General features: G+C 49.1%; 1 protein-coding gene across 6 annotated transcripts; it reads right to left on the bottom strand.

Annotated features, from left to right (window-relative positions):
* Nucleotides 1-1,687: 1,687 nt before the first annotated feature.
* Nucleotides 1,688-21,327, bottom strand: LOC123377060 (serine/threonine-protein kinase Nek1-like). 6 transcript variants are annotated; one of them, XM_045029467.1, is made up of 5 exons: nucleotides 21,233-21,327; nucleotides 10,141-11,286; nucleotides 7,497-7,556; nucleotides 5,483-5,683; nucleotides 1,688-4,587 (listed from the first exon to the last, which is right to left on the bottom strand). In XM_045029467.1, exons 2-5 carry the CDS (start codon nucleotides 11,264-11,266, stop codon nucleotides 4,439-4,441), a joined length of 1,536 nt encoding a protein of 511 aa, XP_044885402.1. In that variant the 5' UTR covers nucleotides 11,267-11,286; nucleotides 21,233-21,327; the 3' UTR covers nucleotides 1,688-4,438. The 6 variants fall into 6 exon arrangements, 5 of the variants coding, with proteins under 5 accessions (XP_044885402.1, XP_044885401.1, XP_044885403.1 ...); XM_045029466.1 differs by lacking the exon at nucleotides 21,233-21,327 and adding an exon at nucleotides 15,279-15,440; XM_045029468.1 differs by lacking the exon at nucleotides 21,233-21,327 and adding an exon at nucleotides 12,553-12,607.
* Between the last annotated feature and the right edge of the window lie 367 nt (nucleotides 21,328-21,694).

Raw genomic sequence — 21,694 nt, 5'->3', positions numbered from 1 at the left:
GCACAGCGCTTCCCGCTGGGATCTTCTATCGGCACGGCTGTCTGGCTGAGCGTGATCAGCAGCCAGGCGATTGGCCTCAACCTCCCATCCCGCCATAAACGTCTCCCCCTTGCTCTCACAGAGATTGTGGAGCACACAGCAAGCAGCAATAACAACGGGGATATTTTTTTCGCTGAGGTCCGAGCGAGTCAGTAAGCTCCTCCATCTCCCCTTGAGACGTCCGAAAGCACAATCCACCACCATTCTGCACTTGCTCAGCCGGTAGTTGAAGAGTTTCTTCTCACTGTCCAAGGCGCCTGTATAGGGCTTCATGAGCCAGGGCATTAGCGGGTAGGCTGGGTCCCCGAGGATCACTGTAGGCATCTGCACATCCCCAACCGTTATTTTGTGGTCCGGGAAGAAACTACCTGCCTGGAGGCGTTTAAACAGACCAGAGTTCCTGAACACACGCGCGTCGTGAACCTTGCCCGGCCACCCGACGTAGATGTTGGTAAAACGTCCCCTATGGTCCACCAGTGCTTGCAGCACCATTGAAAAGTAGCCCTTTCGGTTAATGTACTCGCTGGCCTGATGGGCCGGTCCCAGGATAGGGATGTGAGTGCCATCTATAGCCCCACCGCAGTTTGGGAATCCCATCGCGCCGAAGCCATCTATGACGACCTGGACGTTTCCCAGGGTCACTACCTTTGAGAACAGTTGCTCAACGATTGCGTGGGCTACTTGAATCACAGCAAGCCCTATGGTAGATTTGCCCACGCAAAAGTGGTTCGCTACTGACTGGTAGCTGTCTGGCGTTGCAAGTTTCCAGAGGGCTATGGCCACTCGCTTCTGCACAGTCAGGGCTGCTCGCATCCGGGTGTCCTGGCGCTTCAGGGCAGGGGCCAGCAAGTCACAGAGTTCAAGGAAAGTGCCCTTACGCATCCTGAAGTTTCGCAGCCACTGTGATTCATCCCAGACCTGCAGCACTATGCGGTCCCACCAGTCCGTGCTTGTTTCCCGGGCCCAGAATCGCCGTTCCACACCATGAACTTGACCCATTGCCACCATGATCTCCACTGCGCGGCGTACCCTGCTTTGTGAGAGGTCTGTGCCACTCTGTGACTTCCTGTCCTCACCGCGCTGACGGAGCCTCCTCGCCCGATTTCTCAGCAGCTGACTGTGGAAGAGGTGGACGATAAGGTGTGAGGAGTTGACAACGGCCATAAGTGCAGCGATGATCGCAGCGGGCTCCATGCTCGCAGTGCTGTGGTGTCCGAGCTGTAACCGACCAGAGAAGGGCGCGAACAGATTTCCCGCCGGCGCTTTCAAGGAGAGAGGGCGGGAGTGACGGTTCAATGATGACTGTTACCCAAAACCACCCTCGACACATTTTTTCCCCCAGCAGGCATTGGGGGCTCTACCCAGCATTCCACTGGACAGCGGGGACTGCGGGAACTGTGGGATAGCTTCCCACAGTGCACCGCTTCCAAAGTCGACGCTGGCCCCGTTACTGTGGACTCAGACAGTCGAATTAGTGTATTTAGTGTGGATACACAAATTCGACTTCATAAGGTCGATTCCACAAATTCGAATTAAGTAGATTCGAAATAGTCTTGTAGTGTAGACGTACCCTGAGTCACGGCACCAAATTGTGGGAGAAAAAATGAGTCCTCACTCTGAGGTTGGTTGCAACATGTCAGAGGCAGTTTATTCTCAAGCAATATTGCAAGGGGGGGAATGCACAATGGCAGGTCTCCCAAAAGATAAACAATTAGGGCAAGCATTTATACCTTTTGTTACATACAGATCAACAACTGCATTTTGTTTATACATATTCCTTCCTGATATCTTACTTTCCTCAGCAATTTCTGCTACAGTCTGTGTTCCATTCTTATCTAACACAAGGTCAAAAAACAGAATCTCTTACAGTTCTTTTCCACTCGCCCAGGCCCTGCTTGGAAGTCTCGCGTTATTAGCTATTGGAATTAGCCTGATTCTTGCTCTTCCTGGAAGACTAAGATGTCTGCTTTTTTTCCAACTTCCACAGTTTGAATAACTAATTTAATTAAGTAAATAAGGAGTGGGTCATGGATATTTTGCAAGCAGAAACATAGAGTAAATTTGTAGAATTTAACTTTGTAGAAGTTAAATTTGTAGAAGTTAACTGGAAATTATTTGCCTAGATCTTTGTCTGATAGAATATAGCATTTGGAATAAGTGATTGCTTGCAACATATCTTAACCCCTTATAATTAATAATATCTCCCACCTCATATTTAGCTGTGGCACTCTGATTACCTTTTCCAGGCCTGAAGAAGAGCTCTGTGAGGCTTGAAAACTTGTGTCTTTCACCAACAGGAGCTAGCCTTTTCTGTCTCATATTCTGGGACCAACACGATTATAACAATACTGCAAAAGCTGAATGGAGTAGGAAAGAATAAAGATACTGAAAGCTTTGGTGTTTCCTTTCTTCTCTATTGAGAGTTTCAGAGGAGATAGAGCAGAACTGCTATTATTAATCAGCAACTCAGTCTGAGTTTTAGCTTTATTTTCATGTTAAATGCAGTAACTGTGTGTGCCCATGGTCATAGCTGTTCAAAGCCATCTCAGATTTAAAGGGACATTGTTAAGTTGTTTTAAAACATTCAGATTTCTGACAGAGCACCCTTTAAATAGCATGGACAGGATGTTTTTCAAAAATTCCTTTTTACAGTGTTTCCAACTCTTATGATATTTGGTGACTATTTTCACACACACACACACACACACACACACACACACACACACACACACACACACACACACACACACACACACACACACACACACACACCGCAGTCTTGGAGTTGGGACATTATGTGAGAATCTTAGCTTTCATTAAAAGGTAAGTGTCTGGGCTTGCAAATGTGAACTCTAAAGGCAAATAAGACTCCAAAGTTGTTTTTTAAATGCTCATGATTTTTTGGGCCTGACTCACAATGTTTGAACACTTGGGGTTGGCAATGCTGCATTAATATTTTGTTTTATAAGGCTTTTCCTGTTCCTTTCTAATCCTTAATAAGGATCTCTTGGGCAGACCTGGCAGCAATACCAACAACCATGTGCAGCCTCTGACCTCCACCCTTCCCCTGCCCCTTCCTCTCTGCACACGCCTCCCATTTCAGCTGTGCTGATGTTGTTACCAATAAACAACCACTTGTGGGGTCTGGGGATGAGCATAGTCATGAGCTCCACCAGCACTAGGCCCAGGGAACACTGCCTATGAGTTCCACTCCCTAATGAGTGCATGAGAGTTCTGTCAAAGTGGAATTGCTACATATGTTTCCTCTAATCTCTTTCATTAAAAGGAATCTTTGGTACACAAAGTTCAGATAGAAATGTGACCCTGCCCTTTTTAATATGGGTTGTGGGAGGCAATCCATGCAGATGTGTCCGCAGACATTTTGATCGCAGAGATGGCATATGTTACCTATGAGACTCTTGCCACTTCAGAACTTCAGCTTGACTAAGAAATCACAGAAGCATTAGGTGATCAGCTGGCAATGGGACTCTAGTCTGAAGATAAGAAAGAGGGAAGACTAGCTCTCATATTCCATCATTTCACACAAATCCCATAAAAGGATGTAGTGGACCAGATCAAAACTGTGCTGCCAGGGAAGTGGTACCTATTACAGTTACAGCTCTGGGCTTAGTTAGAGTTTCTGACTCTGTGGATCAGCATTTGGCTGTGGCACAAGATAGACAGGGACTGGGGAGTTTTCAGAGACTTCAGGATTAGCAAGTGAACTAGACTTGCTGAAGAGTCTATATTTCCACACTGCTGACTGAGCCTTCTGTTTATACCATGTACTTCAGTGCCCAGAGCTGTCAAGCCTTCTAATGTCTGTCACAAACCTTTATTTATATTGTGCTACTTCCTATAGCTCCATCTCCTGGGCCAAAAAAATAATCCAAGGGCAAATGAAAATGTAGTTTGGAAATGATAAACCCTAGTTTTGCATCGGAAAGTGATACCGTAGTAACTGCACCTATGCCTCTGCACCCTCCTTCTGCACTCCATCTCTGCAGCAGGATTCCAGCAGGCTCAGTGCTTTATATTATTGTGATCCTATTCAGGGAGGATAGTCCATCAATGGCTATTAACAAGATGGTCAGGGATTCAACCCCATGCTCTGAGTGTCCCTAGACCTCTGATTGCCAGAAACTGGGAGTGGATAACAGGGGATGGAGCACTCTGAAGCACCTGGCACTGGCCACTGTTGGAAGACAGGGCACTGGACTAAATGGATCATTGGTCTGACCTAGTATGGCCATTCTTATATACCAAGCAAGGAGTAAAAACTCAGCATTGGCCATCAGGCAACATTATTTGCCAATCCGGAACAACACTCAGCAGCACACCACTTTGTATCTTCAGCTAAACTCTCTTCCTTCAGGCTGTCTCCATGAAGAGGCCTGGACTAAGCTGTTTCCTGGTCCAAGCTGAGGAACAGATAGCAGGTCTCCAGGTGGTCAGGGCCCATTCGATGTTCAAAATGAGGCTGCAGATCCTCAGGGGTGAACTGGGCCTGACCTGTGATTTCATCATACAGAGAAGGTCCAGCCTCACCTGCAGGAAAGTGACAAAGAAATGAGTTCAGATGACCCCAGACTGGTATATTCAGAGTTGGGCAATGTGGTATGGAACCTTGCTTCTCACCTCACTTGTTCAAACCTAGCCCAGCTGACTAGGGACTGAAGGCTGACACTGCCCATTGGCCATTCAGTAGTATTTCTAGATCTCATGCCACTTTCTGGTAGATAGATGTCTACAGTACTTGCACTTAGTATGGCAGGGACAGCTGATGCCACATCAGGATGATGGGAAGGAATTAGCCAGGCTGCAGTCTAGTCTCAGCTTTGCCCTGATGCACTGTGCAGTTTGGGGTGTGTCACATGACTTTTTGGCTTCAGTTTCCCCAGCTGTGAAATGGAGATAATGATGATTAGCTACCTAAGGGGTGGTCAGGAAGTTCACTGGTTTCAAGTGTGTACAGTAATTGTGCTGGGGATGGATTGTGCTAAGTGTTACCGTACCCTCTCTGGCAGACCTAGCAGAAAGAATGGGCCAAAGACGTGTCTCAGAGCCCCCCAGAAGGTACCAACAGTAGCATTAGGGAGGTGGATGGAGTCACTCCCCATTCCTACTTCCCACCCGGGGCCTCAGGCTAATGTTGAGCTTTTGAGCCTAGGGGTCACTACTCCCGTGCCCTGTGTGGAATGTTGCAAAGGATTCTGGGACAACGTGTGTGAAGGAGAGAGGTTGTGGGTAGTTGAATTCCTTCACAGCATGGAAAAAGCTGAGGACCTTTTTCACAGCTCAGCTTGTCTCCTGCAAAGCAGAAGCCCAGGAATCAGATGAGCCTAGCCTCATTGTCCGTCCCCTGCAGGCCTGCAGTTAGTATGGAAAGGCAAGAAGATTAGTAGTCTCTAGTGCATTTACTGGCTTTCCAATGTTTCCTCACCTTTGCATGTCTCCCGCAAAGTCTTCAGGGTGGAGGAGAGAGCAGCAGACCCTTGGTGATCCATCTGTTCCTCCTGGAATGCCTCGTCAGCTGGCACCTTGATCACGCAGCGAGCGTTGCTCACCACCTCCTCCAGGCTGGTCTCCTCAACCTCCTCAAAATCATCACGGTAATCAGTCAGCTCCGCCTCATCCTTCCACTCTGCAGCGGGAGGGGCAGGGGAGCCCCAAGGGCATTAATACGGTCTCAGGCTACTCTTGGTGCTGTTCTCTGGATAGAGTCACATGACACGCTCCTCTGCACCCCCCCACCCCACGATACACAACTCAACCTGCTGCTCTGCACACACGCTGCACCCACCTCAGTGCCCAACTCCACACTCCCCCTCAACACACTCACTTCTCCTGGCATGTCACACACACCATCACCTGCCCCTACACAGCACCTCCTCAACACACACAACCTTGTGCCCCAACACAACACATACCTCCTAACACATGCACATCACACCTCACCACCCTTCACACCCTGGCCCAGTGCCACGCCCTGTCTCCATACCACATTACACAGACCTTAGGCCCTTGCACAGGGAATGGCCTCAGTGAAGCTGGGGAGAGGCCCTGTGCATGTCTCATGCCAGGACTGCACACCTCCCCAACAAAGCCAGAGAGGTGTGGGATGAGGCCTCCCTGCTACCCTACTTGAGATACACCCTGAGAGGGCAGGACTAGCTCGCTCCCCCAGAAGGCATGTGTTTGCCAGTGACCTATGCCAGTGGTTCTCAACCAGAGGCTCGGGGCCCCCTCGGGGGCCGTGAGCAGGTTTCAGGGGGTCCACGACGCATGGTCAGCGTTAGACTCATTAGGCCCAGGACAGAAAGCCAAAGTCCCACTGTGCAGGACTGCAGCCCAGGTCTCCAGCCCCACAATGCAGGGCTGAAGCCAAAGCCTGAGCTTTGTGGTGCCCTCCTGTGGTATGGGATCCCAGGCAATTGCCCTGCTTGTGACCTCCTAACAGTGCCCTGGCTTTCATATGCAGAAAACCCTTTGTTGTGGCACAACTGGGCCATGGAGTTTTTATAGCATATGTGTGTGCATAGGCGCCAACTTTTTCCAGCACTGGTGAGTGCTTGCGCCCCCCCGCCCCACCCCGGCTCCACCCATGCCCTGCCCCTGCCCCGCCCCCATTCCAACCCCTTCCCCAAAGTCCCCGCCCCAACTCCGCCCCCTCCCTGCACCTATTGGACTCCTTCCCGAAATCCCCAGCCCTGCCTCTTCCCCCCACACCGTGCTCCCCCTGCTCCCCTGTCCTGCCCAGCACTTGCCACCAAGAAACAGCTGTTTCGTGGCGAGAAGAGCTGGGAGCTAGGGGGAGAAGTGGCGTGCTCAGGGGAGGGGGAGGAGGCAGAACGGAGGCGAGCTGGGGCAGGGTGGGGAGCTGCATGTGGGTGCTCAGCACCCACCAATTTTCCCCAAGGGTGCTCCAGCCCCAGAGCACCCACGGAGTCAGCGCCTATGTGTGTGTGTGTGGGGGGGGAGGGGGCGGTGGCTTAGAAAGGAAAAGGTTGAGGACCCCTGACCTATGCAACTTGTGTCAGAACACCAAGATTTTCAGTGCAGGAAGCCACTTTGTAACAAGATGAAAGAATTTCCAGTTTGGGCTGGGTTTGATTAATCAGCCAGAGGGCTGGGTGTTCTCTGAATGTTCTCTGACTTGCACAAGGGGATTGCAAAGCGGAGCTTGGACTCTCATGACACTGGGGCTCTGCCCTGACATTCTCAGGCATACTCCAGAACCATCTTCCTGGCTATATTTTGTCTTTTCCACATCTGTTCCCAGCATAAACCCAGCTGTACAACAACGCACTGTGTGCAAAAACGAAAGGTGGGCACACTTTTGGCTTGGGGGTTATATTGTGTCTGACCAAGATCATGCATGCCTTCGTGAAAGTCCTGATCTGGGTTTTCATTGCCCTGGGTTTCAGAGATTGTGCAGACAGGACATGTGACGGTACCTTGTAACTCTGTGATCAGAGGGCTGGAGGGTAATAGTCTGTCAGGAGAGCTGCACTGGTCTGCAACAAAGGAAAGAAGACACATGTCAGACAGAGCAGGGGCTTAATGCAGTGGGTTTTCTATGACAACACTGGTGTCTACCAGAGATTGTCCTGAGATGCAGATTCAAATTTGGGTATACGTCCAAATTTTAGCTCCCTCTAAGTTCCAGGTGTCCAAATCTGGCGCTCTGGTTCAGACCTGTCTCTAGTTTATATCCTGGTTAAGTCCCCAGTAAAAACATCCACTTGGTTGATCTTATCCTAGATCTGACTTTACCTCATTCTAAAGCCACCAGCCATTTTTGCATGGCTAGCTCTCCCTAATGCCTGCCTGCAATAGCAGAGGCGGCAGCAGGCCAGGCTTGAGGTGCATTGGCAGAGAGTGTTGCGAGGAGGGGCAGGACTAGGTTAAGAAGGGATGTTGTAGGTCAGGTTGGGGAGCAGAGTCAAAGTTGTATGCATGGGTCTGTCTAGTTCTAACTGATGGAAAAGTGTGCCTGGTACAAAGCTCTTTATAGCCTAGACAGCAAACCTCTAGAATATTATGAGGTTGTTTGGGTGTCCTCACCCTCATCCTGGAATCATGTGCTTCTGCACAGGAGTATAGATGTACATGGTAGTAACCACTTGCAGGGTTAGGCCTTATACAGCCCATAATGAGCTGTGACTACTTATTGCTTATATACCCAGCTTAGGGAAAAAGTTGGGTTACATATTTATTTTTACTTAAATAGGGCTCAGTTTGTGCCTATAATGCATGTCCCTGCACTGCGGGCAATGCAGAGCTGTACTAGCCAAGGAAAACGCCGAGAGGCTTGGCACTGCCTCCCAGACCTAGGTGCACTGAGGCACCATGTCCCTTAGGGACGCCACAGACTCCCCTTGCACGGTTGGCCACTGTGGCTGGCGTCATGGGCTGGCACATAGGATAGTCAGCGCTATATGCCTCTGTAAGAGTAATCTGACTAGTCCTTATTTTTATACAAAATGTCAAGGGAAATGCTTAGCCTTTTTTTTTAAAGTTCACACAGTGCAAAAGAATTGCCCATGGGCTTTTCTGGGGCCCCTTTCTATGCCCCTTGAACTTATAGGTGTAGTTATTTAGCAGTGCCTAGTAACTTTGCAATACACTATATTGTATGGTTCATGGTTTCACAGTGTGCTGCCAGCACCTCCCTGAGAGGTCATTCTAGCCAACTGCTGGCTCCACCACAGTGTTGTTAGCTGAAATGTTTGGTGGTTCCAAGGTTAAAAGGGCAAGGACTGGAGTATTTCTCTGTGCCCTCTATATAGCACAGCTGTCACCTCAGATTCAGGTCATGGCAGGAGGGAATGCAGAAATCACATGTCTCAAGCCAGCCCTTCAGTTCTGTGTAATGTTCCAACAGAATTAAAGCCAAAGCGGTTGCCTGGATATTTTATTGCAGAGGAAATCCAGGATGGCAGAGGCATGTTTAGGATTGTTTAATTAGCCTGACAGAGCAAGAACCTGCAGAACCTAAGAGTCAGCTGCTCTTTGAACATAAAAGTACTCTTATGGCTGGCCTGGCGGCCTTATTGCTGCCCTAGCAGCTTAAGGATGAGGCTCTTGGTTACAGAGCTCCTGGTATGAACCTCTGGTGGCAGAAAAAAAAATACCATGAAATTTATGACACCTCTAATTTTAGCAGAGGCATGCTAGAGGTAAGACTTTTGCTCAGACTGCAAGAGGTGCTTGGTTCCGATTGCACACAAGACCTGAAGGTCGATATGAAAGCCATGTGCTTCCCATCCTGAAGATATGCAGTTCATGCATGGATGTACATGCAGTTGTATGTGTCTGCATCAACCCTACATTTCATATTTGGGTTCTGAATTTGAAAACACTTGAAATTATAGTTTTCCCTTGTAATTATGACAAAACTAATATTGAGTCCAGGTCTGAGCATTTCCAGTATGGCTATGAAATTCAATATGATGTGGGAAGGCAGCTGTTTGGGGTGTGTCTGTAGCTGTATATTTAAGGACAAATTTCCAGCCACCTTCAAAGGTGCCTCTAACTTTGTGCCTGGTAAGTGTGTAGTTAGGCTCACAATTACTTGCCCTGAATGCTCAGATGCCTATTTGCATGTACAAATGTGAGGTTTATGCAAACAAATGCACATGTGTAATGTTTCAGAAAGAAAACTAGAGGCACTTCTTAATACAAAGCCCTTAATCTCCTGAGATACTACATCTGTATATGCAAGTGATGGTTGTCAGGGTTTAGGAACCAGCCTTTTTACTGCAGTAAAATAATAACAAAAACCTCCCATTCTGCACAGGCAAAAAAGTCAAGAACCAGGGCTGGGGGCCTAGCAGGACTGCTCCCTTTCCTCTCTCCCCAACAAATAAAAACAAACCAGCAAAATATCACACTTCCCTCTTTCCCATTTCTTGGATTTCAGCCTGGTCTCCGGAGCCTTTCCTCCCCTCCTACACCCAGTGTTCCCTGATGGCTCTCTGATGTCACTTACTGTTTGAACCCATTATTTCATGGACCCATTATTTCATGGTATTTAGAAGCATAGGACAGACTAGTTCAGTAGACTCTCCCCAGCAGTGGGCAGTACCCAGCTCTTACCTATCTCTCTTGGCACCTCCTTGATCAGAGGTGGAATGGGTATGTCATCTTCTAAGTTCTCCTCAGTGGAAGACACGCTTTCATGCTCAAAGTCTTCAGAGTAATCTGAGCTGCTGCCTAGAATGCTGGAGAGCTCCTCTGGCTCATAAAGCTCTGGACTGTGTGTGCTGACATACGGTGGAGCTGACTTTGGCCTTAAGGCTCCCCTCACTTGGTGAGCTAACAGTGTCTTACTTTGAGGTGTGGGTGGGAGGGGATCTGTGTTGTCCGCCTCATGGAGCTTTGCCAGATGGTGCTGCTTGAAGAGCTGGGATTCTTGGTGAAGAAGGAAAAGCTTGAGGTGTTGCTGGACATAAAGGATGTTGAGGATGCTGCTGGCACTGGGTCTCTTTCCTGGGCACTTCTCTAGGATGGTTTGGATCAAGCCATGCAGGGGCTCAGAATAGCACTCTGGCACAGCAGCATACTCGCCTTTCACAATCTTGTAAAACAAGCTGACCAGATTTATTCCATCAAAGGGTGGCTTTAAGACACACATTTCAAAGAGAACACATCCCAGCGCCCAGATGTCTGACTTGGAGCTGTACGGCACATCCTCGCAGAGCTCTGGGCTCAAGTAATAGGGTGTGCCTACAAAAGTGCTTGCCATGTCCAGGGTGCTGTTCATGACCTTCGAAATGCCAAAGTCCCCCAGTTTCACCATCCCTTTCTTAGTGAGAAACACATTGGATGTTTTGATATCTCGATGCAGGATCTTTATGGAATGGATGTACTGAACAGCCATAGCTAGTTGCACAAACCATTCCATGACTGTGTTCTCGGGAAAGTACCCCTCCTTCCTCATCTTAATGTGGTCATCCAGGGAGCCACCATCACAGTAATCCTGGATGATGAACATATGTTCCTCCTCAAAGAAGTGCTCATGGCAGGTTACAATGTGGGGGTGCTTGAGTTTGCCCAGGATGGTCACCTCCTGAAGCACTGCCTCTTTGGTTCTCATTTTCTTTGATGGATCTGTCTTGATTTTTTTCCCAGCAAACAGTTTCTTTGTCTCTGTGTTCCTCATCAGGAAGACCTCAGCACTCGATCCCCTGCCTATGGTTAGTATTTGCTCATACTTCTCCATTGTCTCAACCAGCGTTCAAGCTAGAAGGAGAAGCAAAACCTCAGGTTACCATGTTAGAGATGTCAACCAAGTCCGCATGCTTTCTGTTTCACGACTGAGGGAGGTTACTCTCAATTTTATGCTAATTGTGTGGTTGTGTTGATGACAGGGATTGGAAGGGGAAGGGTGCTGGTAACAGGATTTGGAGCCTTTCACCTCTACATCATTGGTTTGAATCTGCACCAGGCCAGGAGGGATTGAATGTTGTGGCTCTCTGACAGCAGTTGCTTAGTGGGCCTGTGTGAAGGGATTTGCTGGGCTCAGTCCAGTGGCTAGGAGCTACATCACAGAAACCACTATGACACTAATTCCCATTGTTGGCAATTTTAGCTGAAAGGCCAAGGATTGAATTGTGGTGAAGCACTGGAATGGGTTACCTAGGGAGGTAGTGGAATCTCCTTCCTTAGAGGTTTTTAAGGTCAGGCTTGACAAAGCCCTGGCTGGGATGATTTAGTTGGGTTTGGTCCTGCTTTGAGCAGGGGGTTGGACTAGATGACCTCCTGAGGTCCCTTCCAACCCTGAGATTCTATGATTCTATGATTCTATGAATGGGCCACGCTTCACCAACAGAGGTGGCCTCTCCAGGGCAGGGTTGAGGCTTATTGGTCGGGGTTGGTGTTCAGGAAGCTTGCACTGCGGCTGGTTTTCAGTGTGACTGTGATGTCAACAGACCAAGTGCCAGCTCATGCCAATGCCCCCATGTCTCAATGGAACAGTGGTTTGGGCATTGGTCTGCTAAACCCAGGGTTGTGAGTTCAATCCTTGAGGGGACCACTTAGGGATCTGGGGCAAAAATCAGTACTTGATCCTGCTAGTGAAGACAGGGGGCTGGACTTGATGACCTTTTGAGGTCCCTTCCAGTTCTAGGAGATAGGTATAGGTAAGCTTGCTTGGCGACCACTGCAGTGCACCAAAGCTCTGTCCTGCAGAGACCCCAGTTAAGGCGAGAGGTATGTTCTGTCTCCACACCCCATCTAGTCTTTGGCTCTGCTGAGGCTGCCATGAAGGGAGGGGGCCAACTACTGCCCACTGTGAGGAACACCACTGACCCCTTTCCCATCACACATTCATGTGTTTCAGCCACTCACAGTGCTGGTTGGACTTGAACTGGTGCCCTGGGCAAAAGCAGTGCTGGGTTTACAGTAGCTCCAGTGGCTTCATGGAGCCAGGGCCCATGCTGAGAAGGGGCCTCGGCCTGCTCCACTTGCACTGCTCCCCCCTCCCACCACTTGCTCCTCTTGGCCTACCTGCTGGCTGGCCAAGGGCTCCTCCCACTCTGGGCAGTCTCTGCTTCCTACCACCTGTCTCCCTGGAGCTGAGCCACCTGGGACTGGTGCAGAATCCTGGCCAGTCTCAGCCAGGTATGTGGGGGGGGGAACAGTGTGGAGGGCATGGCTGGGCCCCTCCAGGCAAGGGGGGAGCGATAGCTTAGTGGTTTGAGGATTGGCCTGCTAAACCCAGGTGAGTTCAATCCTTAAAGGGGCCACCTAGAGGGATCTGGGGCAAAATCAGTACTCGGCAGGGGCTGGAGTCAATGACCTTTCAGGGTCCCTTCCACTTCTATGAGATAGGCATATCTCCATATATGTGTGCATCTTGAAGGACCCTGGCCGGGGAAGGTCCTGACCTGGCTGATCATGCTATTCCCGAGGGACCAGAGTGATTCCTGGCCCTGGGACCAGCCATGGCTATGCTGTTGGCTCAGCCTGGCAGACACAGTTGCCTCCCAGCAAGGCCGGGGAGTGCAGCTGGGAGGTAGGGAGTGGGTCTGTGGGGGGCATGAAGGGAGTGCTGGGCTGTGAAGGGGCAGGGAGGATGTGTGTGTGTGTTGGGGCACTATGGAATGGAGGTTCTGTGGGGGGGTGCTGGGCAGTTGTGGTGGGGCTGTGGGCAGGGGTGGTGTTGTGCAGGGCACTGTGCATTTGTGGGTGGGTCTGGGGGGCACTGGATATAGTGGGTCTGGGGGGGCCTCTGGGCATAGGGAGTCGGGAGTGCTGGGAGCACAGGCTGTGTGGTGTGGCAGGCCACTAGGTGTCTGCTGGTTTGTAAATAGTACCCTCTCACTGGGCAGAGCAGGGCCACCCCTGCCATGCCATGCCTCATTGCCTCTTGCTGGCCCCTTGCTCTGGGGACCAGGGGCGGCTCCAGGCACCAGCATGCCAAGCGCGTGCTTGGGGCGGCATGCCGCGGGGGGTGCTCTGCCGGTCGCTGGGAGGGTGGCAGGCAGCTCCGGTGGACCTCCCGCAGGCGTGCCTGTGGAGGGTCCGCTGGTCCCGCAGCTTCGGTGGAGCATCCGCAGGCACGCCTGCGGGAGGTCCACCGGAGCCACGGGACCGGCGACCGGCAGAGCGCCCCCTGCGGTGTGCCACCGTGCTTGGGGCGGCGAAATGGCTAGAGCCGCCCCTGCTGGGGACTGACCTCCATTGCCTCCATGGGGGCCCACAAATACCGTATGTTTGGCGCTTTGCCCACAAAAGGTTAATCGGGCCCTGGGGGGCTTGTCACACATCCGCTGTCAGCGGGGCCCCTCCCGCACAAGGTGATTTGCACAAGCAGTGGGGCCTGAAGAGGGAGCAGAGATGGAGGAAGGGGCCTGAAGAGGGAGCAGAGATGGAGGAAGGGAGGAAGGAAGATGTTGAGAGGAGCCTGGAAAACTCCTGGGGAGGTCACAGGGGGCAGTGAGAGCAAAGGACAAACCTCTATGTGGGTAGAGTGACCAGATGTCCCGATTTTATAGGGACAGTCCTGATTTTGGGGTCTTTTTCTTATAGAGGCTCCTATTACCCCCCCACTCCCTGTCTCGACACTTGCTGTCGGCACCCTACATGTGGGTTCTTCTGAAATCTTCTCCAGTCTCTTTAAACAACAGTAAAACAAGTGCTGTCACTATGTTCCTCCTCACAGCAGTGATCCTGAAACAGAGCTTTGTTTGTTCTGCAGTCCTTGGCTTTTCTAACTTCCCATAGTTCCATTTTCTTTTAAGCTGTCAGGTATAGCAGGTTTCTCCACCAAAGAAACTCACAACAAAAGCAAAACACAGCAAAGCTACACTAGGCAAATGTAGGAACATAGGACCTGCCGCTGTCATTGAGGCCAGTCCTCTGATATCACAGGAAACCCCATCAGGTGAACCTGTTCATAAACTTATCTACAGAGTATAAATGATAAGCACCATTTACAAAACATATCACTGAATGGCTGCTATCACAGTAAATGCTATGTAAATGCATCTGAATGCCATACGAAAAATGTTCGTTCCCATTATCTCAATTCAAGAGGGTTTATACTGTATCTTTTTCATCTTTCCTGTGCTGCTCATACATACACATACCCTACTATAATCACCACTCTGTGTTACACATAGTTTGCTCAGAGTTTCTTTCCTGCTCCTTTTTTTCCCTTTTCAATATCTGCCATTTTGGTGCAGCTTTTGCCATAGTCCCCTCAAATATTCATAAAAGGAGCAGGGCAGAAACAAAGTGAGCTAAATCTAACATTCTCTGGGTCAGGTGCATTCATGCATTCCCTTCTCTCCTGTCCTTCTCCTCATCCTCCTTTTCCCCTGAAGCCTTTCCTCCTCCCCCCCCGAGGGGCCGGATCCATGTAGACCCACCCCCCAACTATAAACCGTGCTCCTGTGACTTTACACACCATTTCCCCGTAAAACAGTGACTTTTACTAAATCTACCATGATTGCTCTGTGCTCTTGGATAAAAAATGCTATGACAAAATGCATCCCTATTTCTGAATGTTAACAAACCTGCTCAGTTTATCTGTCCCTTGTTTATTTCTCCCCCTAGGAGTTCTCTAGGCTGTTGACAGGTTTACACGCACCTGCTGATGCAATGACTGAAATAGACTGCAACCACAGCTCGGCCCTGCACTTTGCTTTCCTCGATCTTTGAAACGGTGCTTACCTTGTCGGCCAGCAGACCACAGATCAGAGCCCCCCAAATTCTGAAAAGCAGCCTACCAGCCTTTGCCTATGTAGCTGTGCAGAAAGATCACTGTCTCAACGCTGACGGATTTGCCCAGGGCTATGCAGATTTCCTATTTGCAGGGAGAAGGCTGGTGGGTCTCCAAGACTAGCCCAGGTGAATCTTCTGACGGTTCTCCAACCAGGAAGTTTGGAGCTGGCCTGTATTTGTTCTCAGGCTTCCCCACTTGGCTGGGGCCTGGTGCTGCAGTGCACTGCTAGACTTGCTTTGGACATCTCCATGGCAACCCAGCTTACCCCAGCTGCTGTGCGTGCCTGAGGAGCAATGACACTGGCTTCTGATCAGGCTTCATGGGACAGGGAAAGCTCCTGGGGGCCTTGCAGTCCTTCCCCCCAGGTTGGGACAGTGACCAAGGCTAGGCCAATCTAAATGGGGAATGAAGTTACAGAGGCCTTCAGAGCCCGATCCTTGCCTCAGTTGCACTTATGTAAACCAGACTAACACCAGGATAAGGTCAGGGTGACTGAGAGGAGAATCAGACCCCTTCCTTTACGTTTCCCTAGGAAAAATTACTACAGTGTTCTGCAGTAACGGTACATTATCTAGCTGTGCTTTCACACAGTGCCTATCACTGTGCTACCTGGTCCCGCTACAGCGTATACTAGTAACAGAGCAGCATGTGAGACTATTACTATATCATTACTCCCAATTAATAATAGCTTGCCAAGGGCATGCCAGGCTAGGGAACCACACACCCTTGAATGACAAATCACGGCTGTACTTTACAACAACAGTTGCAAACAGTACAACTTGTAGCTCTGTTTGCAGAGTACTGCGGGATGTCTCTTCTGTAAGGACGCCCATGGTGCTGCTAACCAGACCTGTGGTGCTGGAACATGGAAAGGGTATCTGGTCACGTTTGCCTCTTTTGCCTCTGCCACCACCAGACACTGACACTTGGGTGGCAGATGATGGGCTAATGAGGCAGTTGGCTCTGTAAATGGGAGGATATATATTAGGGAGGAACAGGAAGCATAGATGCTGGCTTCCTCTGGGCCCGGGGGCGGGGGAAGGGTGCTCAGTGCCCCTGCCCCACTTCTTCTTGCCCAGTTCCACCTCTTCCACCAGCATGCCCCCTCTCACTCCTCCCCATCCCTCCCAGAGCCTCCTGCACACCACGAAACAGCTGACCGTGGTGGGTGGGAGGCCATGCGGGGGGTGCTGATCAGTGGGGCAGCAGGTGGCCAGGAGGCACTGGGAGGGGAGTGGGGGCAGGTGGCTTCCAATGGGGGCCGAGCACTCATTAATTTTTTTCCATGGGTCCTCCAGGGATGGAGCTCCCATGGAGTCGGCACCTATGATGGGAAGAATGGGGGTGCTCAGAGGAGAGGAAGAGAGAGAGGAGAAGAAGCTGTGTGAAAGGCTCCTCCAGCTGTACACCTGGGGTTCTGTTAATCTTTGAAACGGCAGATGAAGTGCACATGAGGTGAAAGAGAAACAGCCTGCGTGCGTCTGGGGCTAGAAGACCCCAAGAACAGGCTAGGCAGCAGTGCTCTTGGGTTCAGTGGAGGGCCTGTGTGAGACATCACCTTTATATTGGTATACATAACAAAATTCAAGGGTGGGGGCGGGGCTGACAGGTTTGGAATGTGGGAGGGGGCTCAGGGCTGGGGCAGAGGGTTGGGGTGTAGGCTCAGGGGTGGGGCTGGGGATGAGGGGTTTGGGGTGCAGGCTGCCCTGGGGCTGCGGTAGGGAGAGAGGACTCCCCCCAGCCCTCTCTTGCCGCAACAGCTCAGGACCTGGGGAGACGCGCCCAGTAGTTTCCCCAGGAACTGAAATTAGGGGGGGGGGTGTTCGAATTTACAGGGGGATGTCAGGGCCAATAAGATATATAAAAGAGATATGAATAAAGTAAATGTTTTGTTAGGATAATGCAAATTTAACATAAGGATAATGCAAGTTACATCAAAACATATAACCGGTCTAGATTTCTAAAAAAAATACATTTTATATATTTAATTTAAATTGACTTTTGAAAAGTAAGCAATCATGGAATAAGAGGGAAGATCCTCTCATGGATCAGTAACTGGTTAAAAGATGGGAAATAAAGGGTAGGAATAAATTATCAGTTTTCAGAATGGAGAGAGATAAATAGTGGTATCCCAGAGGGGTCGGTACTGGGACCATTACTCTTCAACATACTCATAAATGATCTGGAAAAATGAGTAAACAGTGAGGTGGCAACATTTTAGATGATACAAAACTATTCAAGATAGTGAAGTCCCAGGCAGACTGTGAAGAGTTACAAAGGGATCTCACAAAACTGGGTGACTGGTCAACAAAATGGCAGATGAAATTCAATGTTGATAAATGCAAAGTAATGCACATTGGAAAACAATCTCACCTATACATACAAAATGAAGGAGTCTGAATTAGCTGTTAACACTCAAGAAAGAGATCTTGGAGTCATTGTGGATAGTTCTCTGAAAACATCCACTCAGTGTGCAGCGGCAGCCAAAAAAGCAAACAGAATGTTGGGAATCATTAAGAAAGGGATAGATAATAGGACAGAAAATATCATGTTACCTCTATATTAATCCATGGTATGCCCACATCTTGAATACTGTGTGCACATCCTGTCACCCCATCCCAAAAGAGATATATTGGAAATGGAAAAGGTACAGAGATGGGCAACTAAAATGATTAGGGTTATGAAATAGGAGGAGAAATTTAAATGACTGGGAATTTTCAGTTTAGAAACGACTAAGGGGGGATACGATAGAGGTCTATAAAATCTTGACTGGTGTGAAGAAAGTGAATAAGGAAATGTTATTTAATCCTTCACATAACACAAGAACTAGCACTCAACCAATGAAATTAATAGGCAGCAAGTTTTAAAAAAACAAAAGGAAGTACTTCTTCACACAACATAAAATCAACCCATGGAACTCTTTGCCAGGGGACGCTGTGAAGACCAAAACTATAACAGGATTAAAAAAAGAACTAGATGCATTCCTGGAGAATAGGTCCATCATTGGCTATTAGCCGGGATGGGGAGGGATGCAACACCATGCTCTGAGTGTCCCTAGTCTGTTTGCCAGAAGCTGGGAATGGGCAACAGGGGATGGATCACTTGATGATTATCTGTTCTGTTCATTTCCTCTGAAGCACCTGGCCTTGACCACTGTCGGAAGACAGGATACTGGGCTATATGAACCATTGGTCTGACCCAGTATGACCATTCTTATGTAAAAATTAATTATAATAATACAGAAACTCCCCAACATAATGACCTCTCAAGATAGCAATGATGTGAGATGACAACCTTGGCAAATAATGCATTTTAAAAATCTTGGCCTACTAGGAAACATATTTATATAAAAGCAGCAAAGAATCCTGTGGCACCTTATAGACTAACAGACGTTTTGCAGTATGAGCTTTCGTGGGTGAATACCCACTTCTTCACCCACGAAAGCTCATACTGCAAAACGTCTGTTAGTCTATAAGGTGCCACAGGATTCTTTGCTGCTTTTACAGAACCAGACTAACACGGCTACCCCTCTGATACTTGATATTTATATAAGTTTCCATTCCCAGTCACAAATCTAGCATTCTAGAGCAAAGTCACTAAAATATAGTCCAACAAACAAATGTTTGTTTAACATGCCCCTCACTTTTCCCTTCACCGCACCCCACTCACTGGTGTTGTCCTTGGTCAGTGGAGACTCAGAGTTCAGAGGTGCTTTCACATGAGTACACCCCCCAAGTGGGGGGCAAGAAGGCACCTTGCTCGTTCCTCCAGCTGCTCACTGTTCACTCTGGCCACAGCTATTCGTTGTGCCACCGTTCACTCCACCACTCTGTTGCCAATGGCCCTGAGCAGTCACCTTCTGCTGCCACCTGCCACTGTGACCTTTGCAAGTTGGTCTCATGACGTTCCACCCAGCTCTCAGTGATTTCAGCTGAGCTCTCAGTGCGGGAACCTCACTGCTAGTGCAGTCTGGGCTGTCTCTTACACAAAAACACTGTACCCACAGGAACACTGTCCCCACAGCAGGACTAAGCACTTAGACCTGATTATCAGTGATTTCAGCTGCAGTGGTCACTTAATAGAACAAAAGACTAAAGACAGAGCTGATTAGGCTCCATAAATAAACAGTGAAGAGGGACAGGTCCCCACCCTCTCTCTTGATGCCCTCAATCAGCACAGGCTAAGTACAGTTCTACTGACCTTTACTCATACAATAAGAACAACATTTCATCCCCCCCCCACCCATTCAAGTGATTTGTAACCCAACCCCAGCCAAAATCTATCACTTGGGCAACACAGCTCTGTTTGCTGGATACCTAGGTAGATTAGGTGTGAATGTAAATACAATCTGGTCCTGAAGCCTTTCCCCCCAGCTCATCATTAGCTGTCAGGGAGAGCTCATTTAGACTTTGCTTACAAATCATCATTTGAAATTATTAGGTTGGCCAACGTCACCGAAATGAATGCACTGACAGTGTCATAAAAAACAGCCGTATAAGGAAGCTAGTCTACATTCATACTTTTGAAATCTATTATACTTTTTCAGATATATGTATTTTATCATACACTGCATATGCTTTTAAAGTGTGTATTAATGTTTCAATTTCAGTTCAAATTTCCAAACAGTCACTAAATTGGCATGTTTCAGAGCAGCAGCTGTGTTAGTCTGTATCCGCAAAAAGAACAGGAGTGGAAATTGTTGAAATCATGGTGGAATTCCTCAAGGGCTTCTTTTCCATGGGTCCAGATGCTGAAGATGTCATCAGTGTAGAGTAGGGGCATTAGGAGACAAGAGCTAAGGAAGCGTTGTTCTAGGTCAGCCATAAAAATGTTATGCATCCAACGAAGTGGGTATTCACCCATGAAAGCTCATGCTCCAATACATCTGTTAGTCTATAAGGTGCCACAGGACCCTTTGCTGCTTTTACATAAAAATGTTGGCATACTGTGGGGCCATGTGGGTACCCTTAGCAGTGCCGTTGACTTGAAGGTATATATTGTCCCCAAATCTGAAATAGTTGTGGGTGAGGACAAAGTCGCAAAGTTCAGCCATCAGGTTTGGCATGTAACTAGTTCACAAAACTGGGGGGGGGGTATTGGGAAAACTAAGGGGGGGTGTACACCCCCCTTGGGGGCGTGTAGGGAAATCACTGGACGTGCCTCTCCCCAGCCGTGGCAGCTCCAGTGGGGCTGGGCTGAGCCAAGGGAGGAGCTCCTCTCCTCTGGCCGTGACAAGTCTGGGGCAGGTCCGTGCTAGGGCCAGCAGCTGTGGAAGGTCCAAGCTTTGGCCAGCGCAGAGGGGCACCTCTTCCCGCCATGGTAGGTCCTGAGCCCCAGCTTAATAGGCAGTTGCACGGCCACACGGCTGTGCAGCTTAAAGGGAACTTAACCTGTGACCCAATCAGAATGAGAAGGATTAAAAGGATAAAGCCACAATGCACTGGTTTGGCCTTATTGACACGAAGCCTTTTGATGTCACATCACAATGAGAAAGGTGAAACCATTGGTTTAAACTTTTTCCTGTTGAAAATATTGTTGAAATTGACCCATTCCCATGAAACGTTTCCATTCTAACTGAAAACCCCTGCCAGCCATTTTTCTACCAGCTCTAAGCATAATGTCACTTCTCCTGCAGCAGTCTGCACTACAAAGTGCTTCCCTAGAGCAGAAGGAGGACCCAGTGGGTAGGGGACTAGCCTAGGCCTGGGAAGACCCAGGCTCAATTGCTGTGTGATCATGGACAAGTCACTTAGCCTCTCTGGGCCTCAGGTTCCCATCTGTGCAATAGGGCTAAGAGCACTGCCCTGCCTCAGAGAGCAAAACATCAGCAATTGTGAGGTGCTCAGATACTGCGATAATGGGGGTCAGGTAAATATCACAGATAGATCCCCAATTTTTGCATAAAAAATAACAATGCTCCTGGTTTGTTTTTTCCTCCCCTCTCCAACGAGTGCTCACCGTTCAATAGTTCTTCTCAGGTCCAGCTGCACAGCTCTGTCTCCTGTTTCACTTGCAGACACAGGCTGGAAAACAATAATGTAATTGGATCCTTTCAGGCTGCAGGAGTGGTGCTCACCTGCTCAGAGATGAGTCTGTGCCAGCAGACAGGCAGATTCAGCCACAAATTGCCAGCTGTAGCAAGGCATGCATAGCTATCAAACTGGAATGGCTTTGGTTTCTGTGCATGGTGCCTTTACATTCCTTAGCAATTTCTAAGGAATAGAACAGGCTGGTAGATTCAGAGCGACACATGCCCAGCAGTCATCGTGCTTGCAGAGCTCCTTTGTGCCAGGCCTAGCTACTGATGCTTCGCACATGGAATTTAATGAAGATCAAAATTCTAGGATGAGATTTTCCAAAGCACTCAGCATGGGCTCTCTGCTCCTGCTGACTTAAATAGGAGCAGAATACGGAGAAGCC

The sequence above is a fragment of the Mauremys mutica genome, chromosome 9, assembly GCF_020497125.1.
Source record: "Mauremys mutica isolate MM-2020 ecotype Southern chromosome 9, ASM2049712v1, whole genome shotgun sequence".
NCBI lineage: Eukaryota > Metazoa > Chordata > Testudines > Geoemydidae > Mauremys > Mauremys mutica.
The sequence above is the reverse complement of the archived record's forward strand: the minus strand, read 5'-3'. Positions and strand labels throughout refer to the sequence as shown.

What these genes read in the sequence shown, in the direction of transcription:
- LOC123377060 (XM_045029467.1), bottom strand. Translation starts at nt 11,266, where the DNA reads ATGGAGAAGTATGAGCAAATACTAACCATAGGCAGGGGATCGAGTGCT. An exon ending in GGAGGTGCCAAGAGAGATAG is followed by an intron (nt 7,557 to 10,140) that starts GTAAGAGCTGGG and finishes CCTTTGTTGCAG; the next exon opens with ACCAGTGCAGCTCTCCTGAC. An exon ending in TTTGCGGGAGACATGCAAAG is followed by an intron (nt 4,588 to 5,482) that starts GTGAGGAAACAT and finishes ACTTTCCTGCAG; the next exon opens with GTGAGGCTGGACCTTCTCTG.